Source organism: Mauremys mutica, chromosome 17, assembly GCF_020497125.1.
Source record: "Mauremys mutica isolate MM-2020 ecotype Southern chromosome 17, ASM2049712v1, whole genome shotgun sequence".
Classification (NCBI taxonomy): domain Eukaryota; kingdom Metazoa; phylum Chordata; order Testudines; family Geoemydidae; genus Mauremys; species Mauremys mutica.
In genome coordinates this window covers 5,948,576-5,967,790 of record NC_059088.1, presented here as the reverse complement: position 1 = coordinate 5,967,790, position 19,215 = coordinate 5,948,576, and the positions used below count along the sequence as shown (strand labels likewise).

General features: G+C 67.2%; 1 protein-coding gene across 3 annotated transcripts; it reads right to left on the bottom strand.

Annotated features, from left to right (window-relative positions):
- Window positions 1-1,170: 1,170 nt before the first annotated feature.
- Window positions 1,171-17,741, bottom strand: LOC123351598 (heat shock cognate 71 kDa protein-like). Of its 3 annotated transcripts, none has more exons than XM_044991059.1 (9): window positions 17,722-17,741; window positions 12,024-12,233; window positions 11,000-11,205; window positions 10,037-10,189; window positions 6,185-6,740; window positions 4,717-4,919; window positions 4,017-4,215; window positions 3,388-3,620; window positions 1,171-1,598 (listed from the first exon to the last, which is right to left on the bottom strand). In XM_044991059.1, the coding sequence occupies exons 2-9, from the start codon at window positions 12,226-12,228 to the stop codon at window positions 1,413-1,415; spliced, it is 1,941 nt and encodes a 646-aa protein (XP_044846994.1). In that variant the 5' UTR covers window positions 12,229-12,233; window positions 17,722-17,741; the 3' UTR covers window positions 1,171-1,412. The 3 variants fall into 3 exon arrangements, with proteins under 3 accessions (XP_044846994.1, XP_044846992.1, XP_044846993.1); XM_044991057.1 differs by lacking the exon at window positions 17,722-17,741 and adding an exon at window positions 16,688-16,766; XM_044991058.1 differs by lacking the exon at window positions 17,722-17,741 and adding an exon at window positions 16,709-16,754 and having other exon boundaries at window positions 12,024-12,235.
- Window positions 17,742-19,215: the final 1,474 nt, after the last annotated feature.

Sequence of the window (19,215 nt, the reverse complement as noted above, 5' to 3'; positions counted from 1 at the left end):
TGGAAAAGGGAGACGGGACAGAAAATGAACTGGGAGCGGCCAGCCTAATCCCTGGCCCCTGGCTGAGTCAGGGCACCTGGCCATAAACCTGGGCTGGCCCTTCCCTGCTGGGAGCCCTGCCAATGTCGGCATCTCCTCTGGGGGGCGGGGGGGGGGGGGGGAAGAGCCAGGTAGAAGCCCCAGGGGTACGGCGGGGGGTGCAGAGAACTCTCCCTGAAAGCTGCATGGTGAGGTGGAAATGAGAGCCCGGACGCCTGGGTTCTCCCCGCAGCTCTGGGAAGGGAGTGGGGTCTAGTGGTTAGAGCAGGGGGGTCAGGTGTATCAGTCTGAGCTGGGGGGGGGGGCGGATTCCTTCCCAGCCCCACGCCCGGCGCTCAGCTTGAGAACACAACCTGGCCGGCCGCCGGAAGAGGATTTCCCTGGAGGAGCTCAGGGCAGGAGCCCAGCGCCACCGGGGCTGCTCCCAGGGGAAGGCGAAAGAAAAACCCCTGACTCCCACCGGCCCACAAAACCCTGCAAGATGCAACGCGCCCACCTGGGGGCGGCTTAGAGCCGGGGGCCAGGGAGGAGCTCATGGGAAGAAGGGTGGAGCGTCAGCCCCTAGGGGCTGGCCCACAGCGGATAACAGCCCTACTACTGCTGCCAGCCCCACGTCCCCTCTCTTCGCCGCTCTGCAGTGCTAACGGTTCTGCTGCCGTGGAGGGAAGCCCCCTCTTAGCTCTGAATTAACGCCTGGTGGAACACGAGCGGAGGGTTGGAAAAACCACCCCAGCCTGGTGTAAAAGTCGCCAGCGCTGCCGCATCCACCCCCCCCCCCGGCCCGCAGGAAAGTGTCCCGGGGCAATTCCTCTCCTGGCTACAAACTGACGCCTTAGTTCCACGCGGACTCGGGCCGGCTTCACCTGCCAGCTGTTGGATCCTGTCAGATCTGCCCCTGCCCGACCGCAGATCCCCCACGTCGGTACCGAGACACGGGGATCGCGGCACCCCGAGCCATCCTCGGCTTCAGCTGAATAGCTCCTGGCGTCGCGGAGAGCCCATGTTCTCCCCCAGGACTCCTGGGTTCCAGCCCCAGCCCCCTACATCCAGCCAGGTCCCTGCTGCAGCCTGGACCGGCATTTCAGCTCCAAGCCCCCGCCCCCAAGAATGAGGCAACACCGGCCCAGCACGTTAAACTGGCACAATAATTTATTCTGAGCCGACCGAGCTGGATTCTCAATGCAGTGGCAGGGGGTGGGGGCCGACCCCCACTAAACACGGCAAGTCATAGTTGGGGGGATGGGGGCCCCCGCTAGAGCAGAGGCTCCTGGGAAAGCCGTGGGGTAAGCCAGCCCATGACCCGCCCCCTTCCCCGTGGATGTGCGAGGGGTGTCGGCCTGGCTGGGGAGGGACGGGGTCCGTGGCCGGGTCTCTCAATCCACCTCCTCGATGGTGGGGCCGGAGGAGCCTCCCCCAGCCCCGCCGGCCCCCGGGAAGCCCCCGGGCATCCCCCCCGGCATGCCCCCGCCGCCGGCGCCCTGGTACAGCTTGGTGATGATGGGGTTGCAGAGGTTCTGGAGCTCCTTCTGCTGGTGCTCGTATTCCTCCTTCTCCGCCATCTGTGTGTGGGGGGAGAACAGGGGGGCAGAGTTAACCCCTGGCACGCCAGCCCCAACGCATCCCCCCCGGCTGGTATCCACCCAGGGGAGGGGGGTGGCTCTGTGGCTGTTCCCGCTCATACAGGACAGCGCAGCGGGTCCACCCGGCCCCACCCACTGCTCCCCGAGGCCCCTCAGATCTCGGGAGCCTCCTTCCGGGGTGTGTGTGTGTGTGGGGGGGACAATGGGGCCCTGGTTGATCTCACGCTCTGCCCCCCCCCCAGAGGAGGCCGCTAGGAGCCAGGGGGCTGCCGAGCCCCGTTCGCCCCTGCAGAGGTCCCATGGGAGGCTGCCCCCAGGCCTGGACATCCCCCCCCCGGCCTCTGGGGCTCTGCAGATGCTGGAACTCGGGCCCGGCTCTCTGCCGCCACCCGCTGGGAGAGGCGCCCAGCTGCAGGCTGCAGCCTATATAGGACCAACCCTGCTTGCCTGTAGCTAGATCTACGGGGCTTTCCTTACAGTGTAAGAATGTGGTTGACTGTAATAGATTCACATAAAGGAAGTTTGGCTGCAATGCAAAGGGCCCTACAGGCCAGAGCCCGGACGTTACGCTAAGGCAGAGTTAGCAGAGCTATAGTCAGATCCGTTACCTAGATAGGCGCCCACACGTGGCTGAGACCTTTTATCGAGACAGACAGACACTGGGAGAAAGGTACGAGGGGGTTTCCAAGGTGGCACCCACAGACCTCACAGGTGCACCTCCGGGAAAGGACAGGACTAACCTACGTGCAGGTCGTGAACACGGAGCAGCACCCGAGCCCGTGGGCTCAGCGCACCCGACCACCTTGTGGGCGAGCAATGAGATTTGGGCAGAGGAGGGAGGGTTCCGGCCTGTAAAGGTGGTGAGCCGCCTCGCTGGAGTATTCCCCGTCCTCTTCCGTTCTACCTCCTGCGACTGCTACTATTAGTGGGCGTCCCTGTTCGACTAGGCGACGCCTGGTTCCCCTCAGATTTTGTTTGTCGTTTTAGTGGGTTTTGATTTTAAGTTTAAATCAAGAAAACCCCAAGTTTGCTTCGGTCGCTTCTTCCAGGCTCTGCATCCCTCACTCAAGAGCTGAGAAACCTGAGCCGCCAGGCTGGGCCTGTGTCTCGGCGCCAGGCGATCGAGGACGGGTGCGAGTGCGTTAGCCAAGGCTCTGGAGCCTGGAACACCAGGCGTGTCCTCTGAAGAGCAGTGATGCAATTGTAACTGTCTCACTCTGAGTATTTTACCATTTAATTACTATTTCACGGATTCTAATCAAAAGTCTGTAAGGCCGGATGGGTCTCAGCGGGAGCCTCCCGTCATACCCCCGAGGGTGCTTTGTAAATCCTGTGCGGCCTGATTCGGGACAAGAACTTTTATATTCTGAACAAACAGATCGGCGAGCCTGAAACCCGCAGTATCCAAATTAATATTAACACCTTAGCGCGCGCGCGTGTGTGTAAACACGCAGGGTGACCCAGCGGTTCACCCCATTGCTGCTGGTGGGAAGGGTCCTTTCACCTTGTCGGGGGGGCGGAGGGGGAACACCAGCTCTGGGACCATCTATTGGGGCGGTGGGAGGGGGGCCTGCAATCTATCCCACTCCCCCACCAGAGCTGGAGGTGGGGGCTAAGAGCCAGGACTCCTGGGTTCTCTCCCCAGCTCTGGGAAGGGAGCTAGAGGCTCCTGGTTCTCCAACTCCTCCCTGTCCCTGGTTCCGGCCCAGAACCCCCCCCCCCCGCCGGTTCTGGCCCAGCCCCGAGGCCCCCCCCCCTCCCACCTCACCTGGTTCCGGTCCAGCCAGTTGATGACCTCGTTGCACTTGTCCAGGATCTTCTGCTTGTCCTCGGGCGCCAGCTTGTCCTTCAGCTTCTCGTCCTCGGCCGTGCTCTTCATGTTGAAGGCCAGGGACTCCAGCGAGTTCTTGGCCGCGATCTTCTCCCGCTGGACCTCGTCCTCCGCTTTGTACTGCTCTGCCTCCTGCACCATGCGCTCGATCTCCTCCTTGCTCAGCCGGCCTGGCGGGGGCAGGAGACCGGCTCAGCACGGGGCTCCCCGGACGCCTGGGTTCTCTCCCTGGCTCTGGGAGGGAGTGGGGGCTGGTGGTTAGAGCAGGGGGGGCTGGGAGCCAGGACTCCTGGGTTCTCTCCCTGGTTCTGGGCTCCAATGGGTTAGAGCTGGGTTTGGGGACAGACACCTGGGTTCTCTCCCTGGCTCAGGGAGAGGAGTGGGGTCTAGTGGTTAGAGCAGGGGGGGCTGAGAGCCAGGACGCCTGGGTTCTCTCCCTGGCTCGGGGGTCCAGTGGCTAAAGCAGGGCCGGGGGCCGGATGCCTGGGTTCTCTCTCTGGCTCAGGGAGGGGAATGGGGGTCTAGTGGTGAGAGCAGGGCCGGGGGCCGGACGCCTGGGTTCTCACCCTTGTCGTTGGTGATGGTGATTTTGTTCTCCTTGCCCGTGCTCTTGTCCACGGCCGAGACGTTGAGGATGCCGTTGGCGTCGATGTCGAAGGTCACCTCGATCTGGGGCACCCCCCGGGGGGCGGGCGGGATGCCCGTCAGCTCAAACTTGCCCAGCAGGTTGTTGTCTTTGGTCATGGCCCGCTCGCCCTCGAAGACCTGCGGCGGGCGCCCGGCAGGGGGTCAGGAGGGGACCGGCCGCACCAGCCTGCGGACAGGCATGGGGTCCCACCCGCCCCGCTCCCCAGCCAGACACCCCCTCCCCCGAGCTTCCCCCCTTGTCATTCTGGGGGGCTCATCTCTGGGCACCCACTGCTCTCTGCACCCCTGCCCCAGCCACCCTCCTGGCGATGCCCCACAGCTGCGGTGCCCCATGCCCATCCTCCCCCCCAGCTGTGTCCCCCCCCGGTCTGCACCCTCCCCATGTCTCCTAGGCTCCCCCAAACCACACAGCCGCCTGGCTGCACCCCCAGGTGCTTTATTCCCTCCCCACACACCTGGATGAGCCCCCCCTGCTCTCTGCACCCCCTTAAAGAGCCCCCCCCAAATCTGCACCCCCTCCTGGCCTGCGCCCCCCAGCTCCGTGCCCACCCCCTCCTTGCTCGGCACTACCCACTATGAGCTCTCCACCCCCCATCCCCCCCGGCCCGGCCCCCCCACCTGGATCAGCACGCCGGGCTGGTTGTCGGAGTAGGTGGTGAAGGTCTGGGTCTGCTTGGTGGGGATGGTCGTGTTGCGTTTGATCAGGGCCGTCATGACGCCGCCGGCCGTCTCGATGCCCAGGGACAGGGGCGTCACGTCCAGCAGCAGCAGGTCCTGCACGTTCTCCGACTTGTCGCCCGACAGGATGGCCGCCTGCACCGCTGGGGGGCGGGGGGAGGGGTCAGCGAGGCACCGGGGTCCCCCCAGCCCGGGCCCAGGATCGGATCCGCCACCGGAGGGGCACCAGGGGGCATCATATATGCACCCACGAATGGCTCATTTGCATAATTTATGCCAAGGGGGGGGCTCATTCAGAGACGTGCCCGGGACCCCGTTCGCACGGCCCGTGAAACCACCTGCCCCGTCGGTGCCTCCCCAGGGCTGGGGGGGGGGCGGTGCCCGAAATCGGGCGTCACCCAATCTCTGCGTGGGGGAAGGGGGGTGGACAGAGTCCTGCAGAGCCGGGAGCCAGCCCCCCCCCTGCCCCCGCCATGTCCCCCCCCTGGACAGCATCACCCCCATCACCTCCAGCCCCCCACCCTCTGCCCCCTTACTCCCCATGTCCCCAATGTCGACCTCCCCGTCTGACCCTGCCCCATCACTGCCCCTTCCAGACCCATATCTACGCCTCCCCCGCCCCCACCCTGCCCCATCTCCCCCCGTCTGACCTATCCCCCAGTGCCCCTCCCATCACTGCCCCACCTACCCCATCACTGCCCCTTCCAGACCCATATCTACGCCTCCCCCGCCCCGAACCTGCCCCATCTCCCCCGTCTGACCTACCCCCCAGTGCCCCTCCCATCACTGCCCCACCTACCCCATCACTGCCCCTCCCAGACCCATATCTACGCCTCCCCCGCCCTGCCCCATCTCCCCCCGTCTGACGTATCCCCCAGTGCCCCTCCCATCACTGCCCCTCCCAGCCCCCTCCCCCACAGCTCACCTACCCCCTTCAACCTGACCCTCCCCCCACCCTTCGAGCCCCCAGCACACCCCGTCTGTTCCTCATTGCCCCTCCGAGCCTCCCCCCCGCCCTCATTTACCCCCGTCTGACTCTCCCCCACCTGATCCTTCCCCCGCCGCCTCTGAGCCCCCATCCACTCCTCTGACTCTCCCCCACTGCTCCACCCCCTTCCCCTTCCCCTCCCCCCATCCAGCCCCTCCAAGCCCCCCCTCCTCCAAGCTCCCTGCCCCGGCCCCGCCCCCGGCCCCGGCCCCTCTCCCCATCTGTCACCCCGCCCCGGCCCCGGCCCCTCCCCCCCATCGCCCCGCCCCCACCAGCCCCTCCCCCTCCATTGCCCTGCCCCCACCAGCCCCTCCATTGCCCTGCCCCCACCAGCCCCTCCCCCTCCATCACCCCGCCCCCACCAGCCCCTCCATTGCCCTGCCCCCACCAGCCCCTCCCCCCCAGCGCCCCGCCCCTCACCGGCCCCGTAGGCCACGGCCTCGTCGGGGTTGATGCTCTTGTTGAGCTCCCGCCCGTTGAAGAAATCCTGCAGCAGCTTCTGGATCTTGGGGATGCGGGTGGAGCCGCCGACCAGCACCACGTCGTGCACCTGGGCCTTGTCCAGCTTGGCGTCCCGCAGGGCCTTCTCCACGGGCTCCAGGGTGCCGCGGAAGAGGTCGGCGTTGAGCTCCTCGAAGCGGGCCCGGGTGAGGGCCGTGTAGAAGTCCACCCCCTCGTAGAGCGAGTCGATCTCCACGGAGGCCTGGCTGGAGGAGCTGAGGGTGCGCTTGGCCCGCTCGCAGGCCGTCCGCAGGCGCCGCACCGCCCGCTTGCTGCCCGTCACGTCCCGCTTGTGCTTCCGCTTGAACTCCGCCACCAGGTGGTTGACCAGGCGGCTGTCGAAGTCCTCGCCCCCCAGGTGGGTGTCGCCCGCCGTGGCCTTCACCTCGAAGATCCCGTCCTCGATGGTCAGGATGGAGACGTCGAAGGTGCCCCCGCCCAGGTCGAAGATCAGCACGTTGCGCTCCCCGCCCACCTGGGGGGCAGGGGGAGATGGAGCACGCCGGGGGGGGCAGGGACCCCCGGGTGCCCCCCCGCCCCACGCGGGTCCCATTCCCAACCCCCCCGAGCTAGCTAGCCAGTCCCCACGCCCTCCCAACCGGGGCCAGCCAGTCCCGGATCGGCCCCCCCTAGAGGCCAGGGCAGGGCCCATATCCCATCGCTCTGCCCCCCACCATGGGGCCAGCCAGACCAGGATGCCGGAGCAGGGCCCCCATATCCCACCTCCCCACACTCTGGGGCCAGCCAGTCCCGGATCAGTGCCTCTAGGGGGGCAGGACCCCCATATCCCACCTCCCCACACTCTGGGGCCAGCCAGTCCCGGATCAGTGCCTCTAGGGGGGCAGGACACCCATATCCCACCTCCCCACACTCTGGGGCCAGCCAGTCCTGGATCAGTGCCTCTAGGGGGGCAGGGCCCCCATATCCCATCATCCCCCCACACTCTGGGGCCAGCCAGTCCCGGATCGGCGCCCCCTAGAGGCCGGGGCAGGGCCCATATCCCATCGCTCTGCCCCCCACCATGGGGCCAGCCAGACCAGGATGCCTGAGCAGGGCCCCCATATCCCACCTCCCCACACTCTGGGGCCAGCCAGTCCCGGATCAGTGCCTCTAGGGGGGCAGGGCCCCCATATCCCACCTCCCCACACTCTGGGGCCAGCCAGTCCCGGATCAGTGCCTCTAGGGGGGCAGGACACCCATATCCCACCTCCCCACACTCTGGGGCCAGCCAGTCCCGGATCAGTGCCTCTAGGGGGCAGGACCCCCATATCCCATCATCCCCCCACACTCTGGGGCCAGCCAGTCCCAGATCAGTGCCTCTAGGGGGCAGGGCCCCAATATCCCACCCCCCCACACTCTGGGGCCAGCCAGTCCCAGATCAGTGCCTCTAGGAGGGCAGGGCCCCCATATCTCCCCCCCCCCCACACTCTGGAGCCAGCCGGTCCCGGATCAGTGCCCCTAGGGGGCAGGGCCCCCATATCCCACCCCCCCACACTCTGGGGCCAGCCAGTCCTGGATCAGTGCCTCTAGGGGGGCAGGACCCCCATATCCCCCCCCACACTCTGGGGCCAGCCAGTCCCGGATCAGTGCCTCTAGGGGGGCAGGACCCCCATATCCCATCATCCCCCCACACTCTGGGGCCAGCCAGTCCCGGATCAGTGCCTCTAGGGGGGCAGGGCCCCCATATCCCACCTCCCCACACTCTGGGGCCAGCCAGTCCCGGATCAGTGCCTCTAGGGGGGCAGGGCCCCCATATCCCACCTCCCCACACTCTGGGGCCAGCCAGTCCCGGATCAGTGCCTCTAGGGGGGCAGGACACCCATATCCCACCTCCCCACACTCTGGGGCCAGCCAGTCCCGGATCAGTGCCTCTAGGGGGCAGGACCCCCATATCCCATCATCCCCCCACACTCTGGGGCCAGCCAGTCCCAGATCAGTGCCTCTAGGGGGCAGGGCCCCAATATCCCACCCCCCCACACTCTGGGGCCAGCCAGTCCCAGATCAGTGCCTCTAGGAGGGCAGGGCCCCCATATCTCCCCCCCCCCCACACTCTGGAGCCAGCCGGTCCCGGATCAGTGCCCCTAGGGGGCAGGGCCCCCATATCCCACCCCCCCACACTCTGGGGCCAGCCAGTCCTGGATCAGTGCCTCTAGGGGGGCAGGACCCCCATATCCCCCCCCACACTCTGGGGCCAGCCAGTCCCGGATCAGTGCCTCTAGGGGGGCAGGACCCCCATATCCCATCATCCCCCCACACTCTGGGGCCAGCCAGTCCCGGATCAGTGCCTCTAGGGGGGCAGGGCCCCCATATCCCACCTCCCCACACTCTGGGGCCAGCCAGTCCCGGATCAGTGCCTCTAGGGGGGCAGGGCCCCCATATCCCACCTCCCCACACTCTGGGGCCAGCCAGTCCCGGATCAGTGCCTCTAGGGGGGCAGGACACCCATATCCCATCATCCCCCCACACTCTGGGGCCAGCCAGTCCCGGATCAGTGCCTCTAGGGGGGCAGGGCCCCCATATCCCACCTCCCCACACTCTGGGGCCAGCCAGTCCCGGATCAGTGCCTCTAGGGGGGCAGGACACCCATATCCCACCTCCCCACACTCTGGGGCCAGCCAGTCCCGGATCAGTGCCTCTAGGGGGGCAGGGCCCCCATATCCCACCTCCCCACACTCTGGGGCCAGCCAGTCCCGGATCAGTGCCCCTAGGGGGCAGGACCCCCATATCCCACCTCCCCACACTCTGGGGCCAGCCAGTCCTGGATCAGTGCCTCTAGGGGGCAGGGCCCCCATATCCCATCATCCCCCCACACTCTGGGGCCAGCCAGTCCTGGATCAGTGCCTCTAGGGGGCAGGGCCCCCATATCCCATCATCCCCCCACACTCTGGGGCCAGCCAGTCCCAGATCGGCACCCCCTAGAGGCCAGGGCAGGGCCCATATCCCATCGCTCTGCCCCCCACCATGGGGCCAGCCAGACCGGGATGCCTGAGCAGGGCCCCCATATCCCACCTCCCCACACTCTGGGGCCAGCCAGTCCCAGATCAGTGCCTCTAGGGGGGCAGGACACCCATATCCCACCTCCCCACACTCTGGGGCCAGCCAGTCCCAGATCAGTGCCTCTAGGGGGGCAGGACCCCCATATCCCATCATCCCCCCACACTCTGGGGCCAGCCAGTCCTGGATCAGTGCCTCTAGGGGGCAGGACCCCCATATCCCATCATCCCCCCACACTCTGGGGCCAGCCAGTCCCAGATCAGTGCCTCTAGGGGGCAGGGCCCCCATATCCCCCCCCCACACTCTGGGGCCAGCCGGTCCCGGATCAGTGCCCCTAGGGGGCAGGGCCCCCATATCCCATCATCTACCCACACTCTGGGGCCAGCCAGTCCCGGATCAGTGCCTCTAGGGGGCAGGGCCCCCATATCCCATCATCTACCCACACTCTGGGGCCAGCCAGTCCCGGATCAGTGCCTCTAGGGGGGCAGGACCCCCATATCCCCCCCCCACACTCTGGGGCCAGATCAGTGCCTCTAGGGGGGCAGGACCCCCATATCCCCCCCCCCACACTCTGGGGCCAGCCAGTCCCAGATCAGTGCCTCTAGGGGGCAGGGCCCCCATATCCCCCCATCCCCCCACACCCTGGGGCCAGCCGGTCCCAGATCAGTGCCTCTAGGGGGGCAGGACCCCCATATCCCATCTCCCCACGCTGGGGCCAGCCAGTCCCGGATGGGCGCCCCCTAGAGGCCGGGGCAGGGCCCCGCGTTCCCTGCTCACCTTCTTGTCCAGCCCGTAGGCGATGGCGGCGGCCGTGGGCTCGTTGATGATGCGCAGGACGTTCAGCCCGGCGATGGTGCCGGCGTCCTTGGTGGCCTGGCGCTGGGAGTCGTTGAAATAGGCCGGCACGGTGATGACCGCGTTGGTGACCGTCTGCGGGGGGATGGGTGGGTCAGTGGAGGCTGGGGCTGTCTCCCCCCCAAAAGGAGGGTGTGTGGGGGAGACAGGACCTGGGGGAAGCTCCCTTCGCATCCCTTCTGCCCCAGAGGGTAACGATCTACTACTGCCGCCGGCTATCGGAGCGCCTCCTCCAGCCCACGGGGGGCGCTCTGGTGCCCAAGGTTCAAACTCTGCCAGAGGCTCATTGAGTGAGGGTGTCTGGCACCTCGGGACAGGCCGGGGTGGTGGGGTCCCCAGGGGCCCAGGAGCCCCGGCTGTGGGGCCCAATCCAGGCATTGAGTTAACCGGTTAGCAGGCCTCAGCATACGGGCACTGGGTGCTTAGGACGCTGCCCCCTGCAGGAGGGGGAAGGAACCCACTAGACGTCCCAGACCCAGGGACAGAACCCAGGAGTCCTGGCTCCCAGCCCCTCTTCTCCCCCCCCGCCCCGAGCCACTCAACCCCACTCCCCGTCCCAGCTTCCAAAGTAGGGTCCAGCATGGCCCATGCCCCCAAGGCCTCCTGGCCCCGCCCCCAGGCCTCTTGGCCCCGCCCTCCAGGCATGCCCCGCCCCCAGGCCTCTTGGCCCCACCCTCCAGGCATGCCCCGCCCCCAAGGCCTCTTGGCCCCGCCCCCAGACCTCTTGGCTCCACCCCAAGGCATGCCCCGCCCCCAAGGCCTCTTGGCCCCGCCCCAAGGCATGCCCCGCCCCCCAGGCCTCTTGGCCCCACCCTCCAGGCATGCCCCGCCCCCAGGCCTCTTGGCCCCGCCCCCAGACCTCTTGGCCCCGCCCCCAGACCTCACCTTGCCCAGGTAGGCCTCGGCGATCTCCTTCATCTTGGTGAGCACCATGGAGGAGATCTCCTCGGCGTAGAAGGTCTTGGTCTCACCCTTGTACTCCACCTGCACCTTGGGCCGGCCCCCGTCGTTGATCACCTGGAAGGGCCAGTGCTTCATGTCCGACTGCACCACCGGGTCGTCGTAGCGCCGGCCAATCAGGCGCTTGGCATCTGGGCGGGGGGAGGGAGGGGATGGGGGGGGTCAGTGGGAGAGAGACGGGGAATCCCTAGGGGCTCCAGCCTCCACACCCCCTCCCCAGATCAGAAACCCCCCCAGCCCCCTCAGGGGTCCAGCTACCCCTCTGCCCCCTCCCCCTAGGGATCTGACGCCCCCCGTTGTCCCCCCAAGGGGCTCCTTGCTCCTCCCTAAACACAGCACCCCCCCCCCCCCCCCCACCAAGGGACCCCTGTTCTGCCTGGATGAGAACCCACCGACTTGTTCCACAGGGACCAGACTGTCCTTGGCCACCAGCCCAGAGGGGAAAAGCTCCCGATCCCCTTCCCCACCCCCCTGAGCCAGCCAGCCCCGACCCTGGGGCTGGATCGGAGCCGGCGGCCCCCAGAGGGGACAGGCCCCATTCCCCACCCCCCTGAGCCAGCCAGCCCCGACCCTGGGGCTGGATCGGAGCTGGCGCCCCCCTAGAGGGGACAGGCCCCATTCCCCACCCCCCTGAGCCAGCCGGTCCCTACCCTGGGGCTGGATCGGAGCCAGCGGCCCCCAGAGGGGATAGGCCCCATTCCCCACCCCCCTGAGCCAGCCAGCCCCGACCCTGGGTCTAGATCGGAGCCAGCGGCCCCCAGAGGGGACAGGCCCCATTCCCCACCCCCCTGAGCCAGCCGGTCCCTACCCTGGGGCTGGATCGGAGCTGGCGCCCCCTAGAGGGGATAGGCCCCATTCCCCACCCCCCTGAGCCAGCCGGTTGCTATCCAGGGTCTAGATTGGAGCCGGAGCCCCCCACAGGGGACAGGCCCCGCGTCCTGGCTCTCACCGAAGACGGTGTTGGTGGGGTTCATGGCCACCTGGTTCTTGGCGGCGTCCCCGATGAGGCGCTCGGTGTCGGTGAAGGCCACGTAGCTGGGGGTGGTGCGGTTGCCCTGGTCGTTGGCGATGATCTCGACCTTGCCGTGCTGGAAAACCCCCACGCAGGAGTAGGTGGTGCCCAGGTCAATGCCGACAGCTTGGCCCTTCGACATCTTGGCTGCAAAGGGGAAAGGGAGGGGGTCAAATGGGATGCAGGAGTCCTGGCTCCCAGCCCCACCAATCCCAGCCCCGCCCCCCCCTGCTCTAACCACCAGCCCCCACTCCCCTCCCAGAGCTGGGGAGAGAACCCAGGAGTCCTGGCTCCCAGCCCCCCTGCTCTGAACCCCCAGCCCCCACTCCTCTCCCAGAACCAGGGAGAGAACCCAGGAGTCCTGGCTCCCAGCGCCCGCTGCTCTAACCCGCCAGCCCCCACTCCCCTCCCAGAGCCGGGGAGAGAACCCAGGAGTCCTGGCTCCCAGCCCCCCCTGCTCTAACCCCCCCAGCCCCCACTCCCCTCCCAGAGCCGGGGAGAGAACCCAGGAGTCCTGGCTCCCAGCCCCCCTGCTCTAACCACCAGCCCCCGCTCCCCTCCCAGAACCAGGGAGAGAACCCAGGAGTCCTGGCTCCCAGCCCCCCCGATCTAACCCCCCAGCCCCCACTCCCCTCCGAAAGCTGGGGAGAGAACCCAGGAGCCCTTGCACCCAGCCCCCCCTGCTCTAACCACTAGACCCCACTCCGCTCCCATAGATATACTAATGTTAACAGAATTTAGTTCAATAGGATCCACTGTTAAGCTTGAATTCCAGGGTCCCATCTGAGGGCTGTGGGGGGAGGTACTGGGCCAGATGGGCCCTGGGTCTGCGGCAGTTTCTAGAGGCTCGGAAGGATGTGATTTTGAAACCCGAGGTCGGTGCCCCAGCCCGGCCCCACACACAACCCCCCGGGTGGTGTTTCTCTCGCTGCTGGACCCATGGGCCGAGGAAGATCACCGCTGCCCGACCAGCGCCGGGAACCCCGGCTCCGGTGAGACAGGGATTCCCACGGGAGGCTGGCGATCTCAGCGGCAGTCGTTAAATCGTTCACGTCTGACTCACCCAGAGGAGCCAGAGAGCAAGGGTGAAAAATCGGGACGGGTAACAGGATCCTAGAGAAAGCCCCGAACATCAGGACCTCTGGTCACCCGAGACCCACCCCCCAATTTCCTGCAACGGGGAACGTTTCAGTAGATTTTTGTAAACACCAATATCATCCGTCAGAATGAGAAACCCCCCAATTCTGCCTCGAGATCGACAGGCTAATGTCGTGCGGGTGCGTGTCCCCGTCTGCCCCCTGCTGGAGGGGTGAGCCCCGTGTCCCCATCTGCCCCCCTGCTGGAGGGGTGAGCCCCGCGTCCCCGTCTGCCCCGCTGCTGGAGGGGTGAGCCCCGCGTCCCCGTCTGCCCCCTGCTGGAGGGGTGAGCCCCGTGTCCCCATCTGCCCCCCTGCTGGAGGGGTGAGCCCCGCGTCCCCATCTGCCCCGCTGCTGGAGGGGTGAGCCCCGCGTCCCCGTCTGCCCCCCTGCTGGAGGGGTGAGCCGTCTGCCCCCTGCTGGAGGGGTGAGCCCCGCGTCCCCGTCTGCCCCCCCGCTGGAGAGGTGAGCCCCGCGTCCCCGTCTGCCCCCCCGCTGGAGGGGTGAGCCCCGCGTCCCCGGCTGCCCCCCCGCTGGAGGGGTGAGCCCCGTGTGTCCGGCCGTCCCTCTCCGCCGGAGGGAGCCGAGCGATGTTGCTGGAACAGCCCCGGTCGGGGCTGCAGACCCTTCCCTGGCCCCGTGCCCCCACCGGTCTTTCTAGAAGCACAGGCCTCACTGGCCCCTGGCCCAAGGGGGCGGCCCGCCCGGCTGCCCAGCCAATCGCAGGCCCTGCACCCCCCCCCCAGCCGACCCATGGGGCAGCGCTGCCAGCTGGCAGGGGGACAGGGAGTTTACGCAAGAGGAAGGGGAGGCCCTCCAAGCTCAGGCCTGGGGTAACACCCCCATCTCCCTGGGGCACCCTGCTGGTCCCAGGGTACAGCCCATGCCCCCGCCCCACCCCAAAGCCTGGCCAAGACGGCCAGCCCCCATTGGCACCCCAGAGAGGGAAGCTGCTCATCCCTACTCCCTGTGAAGTAGGGACCCCCCCCGCTCTAACCACTAGACCCCACTCCCCTCCCAGAGCTGGGGAGAGAACCCAGGAGTCCTGGCTCCCAGCCCCCCCCACTCTAACCACTAGACCCCACTCCCCTCCCAGAGCTGGGGAGAGAACCCAGGAGTCCTGGCTCCCAGCTCCCCCTGCACTAACCACAAGCCCCCACTCCCCTCCCAAAGCTGGGGAGAGAACCCAGGAGTCCTGGCTCCCAGCCCCCCCACTCTAACCACTAGACCCCACTCCCCTCCCAGAGCTGGGGAGAGAACCCAGGAGTCCTGGCTCCCAGCCCCCCCACTCTAACCACTAGACCCCACTCCCCTCCCAGAGCTGGGGAGAGAACCCAGGAGTCCTGGCTCCCAGCCCCCCCCACTCTAACCACTAGACCCCACTCCCCTCCCCGAGCTGGGGAGAGAACCCAGGAGTCCGGGCTCTAGCCAGTTGACCTCACTGCCCCATCACTCAGCTGGGGACAATTCTATCAAGCGCGGCCTAGCCTGGCACTCGGGACAGAGCCCGGCCCCGGCTGGGGTCCATGGGCCTTCGCTCTCCTGGAGGCCGGTGTTGGGCACCTGGCCCCACGCGCAGGTCCTGGCAGGGCGCTAGAGGAGAGCAGTGGGTTTCCAGGGCCACACACACAGCTCATGCTCCACTGGAGTTAGGACCCGAGTTCTTTACCCCCCCAGCCCGGCTCTCGGACGTCCCGCGCCAGCGCCAGCGCGATAAGGGCTGGAGCCCCCCGGCTCAGAGCCCCGCCCGGCTGTGCCCTTGCCCGAGCGACGCGGTGAGAGGCTCCGCTGGTCGCCAGCGGCGGGGCCTGTGGTCGGGGCAGGGCGCTGGCTCTGGGGAGTGCCGGGAACGGACAGCGCAGAACGCAGCTCCCAATGTCACCGCCAGCACGAGAGCCGCGTGTCCCAACAGATAGCGGGAACCCAGGAGTCCTGGCTCCCAGCCCTCCCTGCTCTAAGCCACTAGGCGCCCCCGCCCTGGCCCCTGCAACCCAGGGATAGAACCCAGGAGTCCTAATTTGCACCCTGGCTCTGGGAGGGAAGTGGAGTCTAGTGGTTAGAGCAGGGCTGCGAGCCAGGACTCCTGGGTTCTCTCCCCAGCTCGGGGGGAAGCGGGGTCTAGTGGTCAGAGCAGGGCTGGGAGCCAGGACTCCTGGGTTCTCTCCCCAGCTGGGGGGGGAAGCGGGGTCTAGTGGTCAGATCAGGGAGGGTGGGGAGCCAGGGTGGGGTTGCTGCCAATGCAGCAAGTTGAGCAGCGGGGGCAGGACCCTATTTCACAGCCCCCCCCCCCCCCCGCCGGGGCTGTCCCTGTCTGGCGCGCAGATAAGGGGGGGCGGGGCGTTTGTGGCTCCGTGTTTTGCTCCGATCCGAGCCCCCGTTACAGCCCCAAGGGCGTCGCCCCGGCGCTGCTGCGCCGCTCCAGCCCCCGGGGATCGGGCCCCAGAGCCGCCGGGCGGTTCGGGGAGCGGGGCGGCTCCGGGGGGGCGGGGGGGGTTTGGAGCCGGGGCTCCGGCGCTACGGGGGTCCCAATGGCGGGTCCCCCCCGCCCCCCGGGATTCGCAGGTCTCGTTTCTGCAGCTTCTGAAACTTCCGAGCCGGGGGGGTCCCTCCAGTTAACCCCTAAGGCCCCGCTCCCGAGGGGCGGCGCTCCCGGAGGACGAGTGGGGGGACCCGCCCGCCAGAGCCCCCGCAGCTGGGATACCCCTCCGCCCCCCCAAACCAGAGACCCCTCCGCCGCGGGGCAAGCCAGCCCCTGTGCCCCCACATTCTGCCCAGGCCTCTGGCGGCGAGGGGGGGGGAGCTGTTTGAGCTGCAAAGTCTGGGGGTGCCTGGGGGAGTTACCCCTATTTACAGGGCACCTCCCCAGGCGGCAGCACCCCCAGAGGGGCAGGGTGGGGTGAGAGCCAGGGGCTAGGTGGGGGCTGGCTGGCCCGAAGGGAGAGGAAACACCCCCTGCCCCCCCCCGCCAGCCAGCGAGGGGCGCTGGGTGCTGTGCCAGGGGCCGCCCGCCAGGGACTATTTATGGGGGTGACGCTGCTGTGCCGTATATGGCCCGGGTCCCAGTGGGGAGACCTTCCCCGGCCCCAGGAAGGCAAATTATTCGCTCTGCTGGGACGGGGAAACTGAGGCACGAGGGGATTTCTCTCTCTCCCCCCCTCCCCCCGCCACTTAGCAGCCTAGCTAGGGAGAGAACCCAGGAGTCCTGACTCCCAGCCCCCTCCCCCAATCCACTAGACCCCCCCACTCCCCTGAAGAGCTGGGGGAGAAACTTCCCTCCCCAAGGTAAGAACCCAGGAGTCCTAGCACCCCCCGTCAGCCCGGCTCCAACCAGAGGGAAATGAACAGCAGCGGGGAGCACCAGCACGTGAATAAATCCTGGTGAAAACATCTCTGGGCGTGAGCCAGCCCGGCCCCCCCCGCTGCAAGGAACCTGCCCCCCCAGGTCCCGGATCCCGCCCCCGCTACCTTGGCTCCGTGCGCCCCGGGTGGCTCCGTGCGCCCCAGCTGTGGCTCCGCTCCGGCCGGGCGCGCCCCCCCCCCCCGGCTATATCCGGGCCCGGCCCCCCCCCCCGCCGCCCCTTTGCAGAAGCTTCGGGACTGGGCCGCCTGCCTGGGCCAATCGGGGCCGGCCTGGGCCGCTCCGTCACCGGGTCCGGGGGGGGGGGGGGGCGCAGCTGCCGGAATTGGCATCGGGCTGGGCGCTTTGGGGAGCTGGGAGGGTCCTGGGCTGAGCCGGCCCCGCCCCCATCGGGGCCCCCCTCCCCGAGGGGGAGGGGCTAATTGTAGCCTGGCCAGGGGCTTATTTTGGGACTGGGCAGGTGACACAAAAGGGGGGGGCGGACCCGCAGAGCACCCCCCAGCTCTGCGACCGGATCGGGGCCAGTGCCCTCTAGAGGGGAAAGGCCCCATGCAGTGCTGGGTTCAAATCCTGTTCGAGGTCACAAGTGAAATGAGTTTCCCAGTCTCAAGACAACCCCCTGAGGGACACTGCAGAACCGGAGCAGAGTTCAGCCTCTCAGCCCAGGACTGGGCTGGCAGGGGGCTGCGGGTCGGGAGTGAGGGGCACTGGCAGAGCTGGGGGGCAGGGCTGGGCTGGCAGGGGGCTGCGGGTCGGGAGTGAGGGGCACCAGCAGAGCGGGGCGGGGCGGGAGAGGCTGGAACTGGCACGATCAGCTGTTTACCGGCCTGGATCCATGTTCCCTTCAAGGCCTGTTATCGACTCTCAGCGCAAAGCTCCTGGCGGGATCGTCCTGGGGCTCGGCGGGCGCAGAGATCTCTGCTCCTGTGGCTGAGCTGCGGCCTAATCCTGATCCCCCAATAACCCCCCAGGATCCCCAAACCCCACCTGATCCCCCAGATCCCCCAATACCCCAGAGCCCCCAAACCAACCTGCTCTCCCCAATTACTCCCCAGATCCCCCAATAACTTTCTTATGGCCAATTTCCCCCTCCCACCTCTGCCCTGTGCAGCCCCCCACCACGTGCTCAGGCCCCCTTTACCCTCCTCCTGTCTGGGCCTGGGGACCCCGATGGGGGCAGGGCCTGCTGCAGCAGCTGGTGCTCAGTGGACTCCCAAGCCGGCAGGAGGGGGGAGCTCTGGGGTCCTGGCATCAGGTCCCCCTCGGACAGACACGCTGCGTCTAACCGCTACGGAACCCCCCACCCAGGGACACCCCCCCCGTATGGAATCAGAGCCACAGACCCCGGGGGTTGGAAGGGCCCACAAGGGTCGGCTAGTCCAGCCCCTGCCAAGAGGCAGGATTGGTTGGGTCTAAACCGGGGTTCTCAACCCTCGCTGCACCGCGACCCCCTTCTGACCATAAACACGACCCAGGGGTGGGGGGAGCCTGAGCCCGCCTGAGCCCCACGGCCCTGGGGGGGGAGGCGAAGCCAACGCGTGAGCCCCACGCAGGGGGCCTGTAACCTGAGCCCACAGCCCAGGGCTGAAGCCCTCGGGGTTCGGCTTGAGTCCTGGCCTGTCCCAAGCACCTGCTTGCTGCGCTGGTGCCCGGAGCCGGCCCTGCTGGCCAGTGAGGATCGGGTTTTAGTCCTGGGCCCCAGCAAGTCGGAGCCAGCCCCGGGCACCCTGTTAAAATGGGGTCCCGACCCCCAGTCTGAGAACTGCTGACAGACGCTCTCCAGCCTCCTCTCGAAACCCTCCAGTGAAGGAGCTTCCAGGAGCTCCGGAGGCGTCGGGGCCACTGGCCGTTCTTACAGCAGGGGAGTTTGTCCTGAGGTTTAACCGAAATCTGCTCTGCTGCACTTTGAACCGGTTGCCTCTTCTCCTGTCCTCTGTGACCAGCGAGAACAACTTGTCTCCATGCTCTTTGCGGCAGCCTTGCGAGTATCTGAAGACCCCGATCACGTCCCCCCCTTAATCTCTTTTCCAAACAAACCAGCCCCAGTTCCGTCAGCCTTTGCTCCTATGACTTGCGTTCCGGCTCTTTGAGCATCTTTGTCGCTCGCCTCTGGGTCCTTTCGTTTCTCTCCATCCTTTCTATGCAGCGGTGACCAAAACTGGACACCGTCCTCCAGCTGAGGCACAGAGCGGCCCTGGCCCCTCCCGCGACTCGCATGCTCTGCTAATGCAACCTAACAATGCATTTGTTGTGATCCGCCCCGACTCCCAGCTCCTTCGCAGCGGCGCTGCGGCCAGGCCAGGCCTCCCCCGGCCATATTGGGGCACTTGCCCCTTTGTCTGGCTTGAATTTCATTGTCGTCTACAGCCCAGTTCTCCAGTTTCTCGAGGTCCCTCTGAATAAGGCGCATCCTCCAAAGAGTTGGCAACTCCTCCCGCCCCAGTTGTGTGTCCTCTGCAGAGCTGATCAGTCTCCTCCCTAGTCCTACACCCAGGGCATTGACGCCCAGGGGTGTTAAACACCACGGGGCCCAGAACAGAGCCTTGGGACCTCCCTCCAATCCCACGTGTCCTTCCAGTCACTTACTCCTTGTTTGCGGTTGTTTAACCCAATTTTTACCCACTTCATGGCCGCA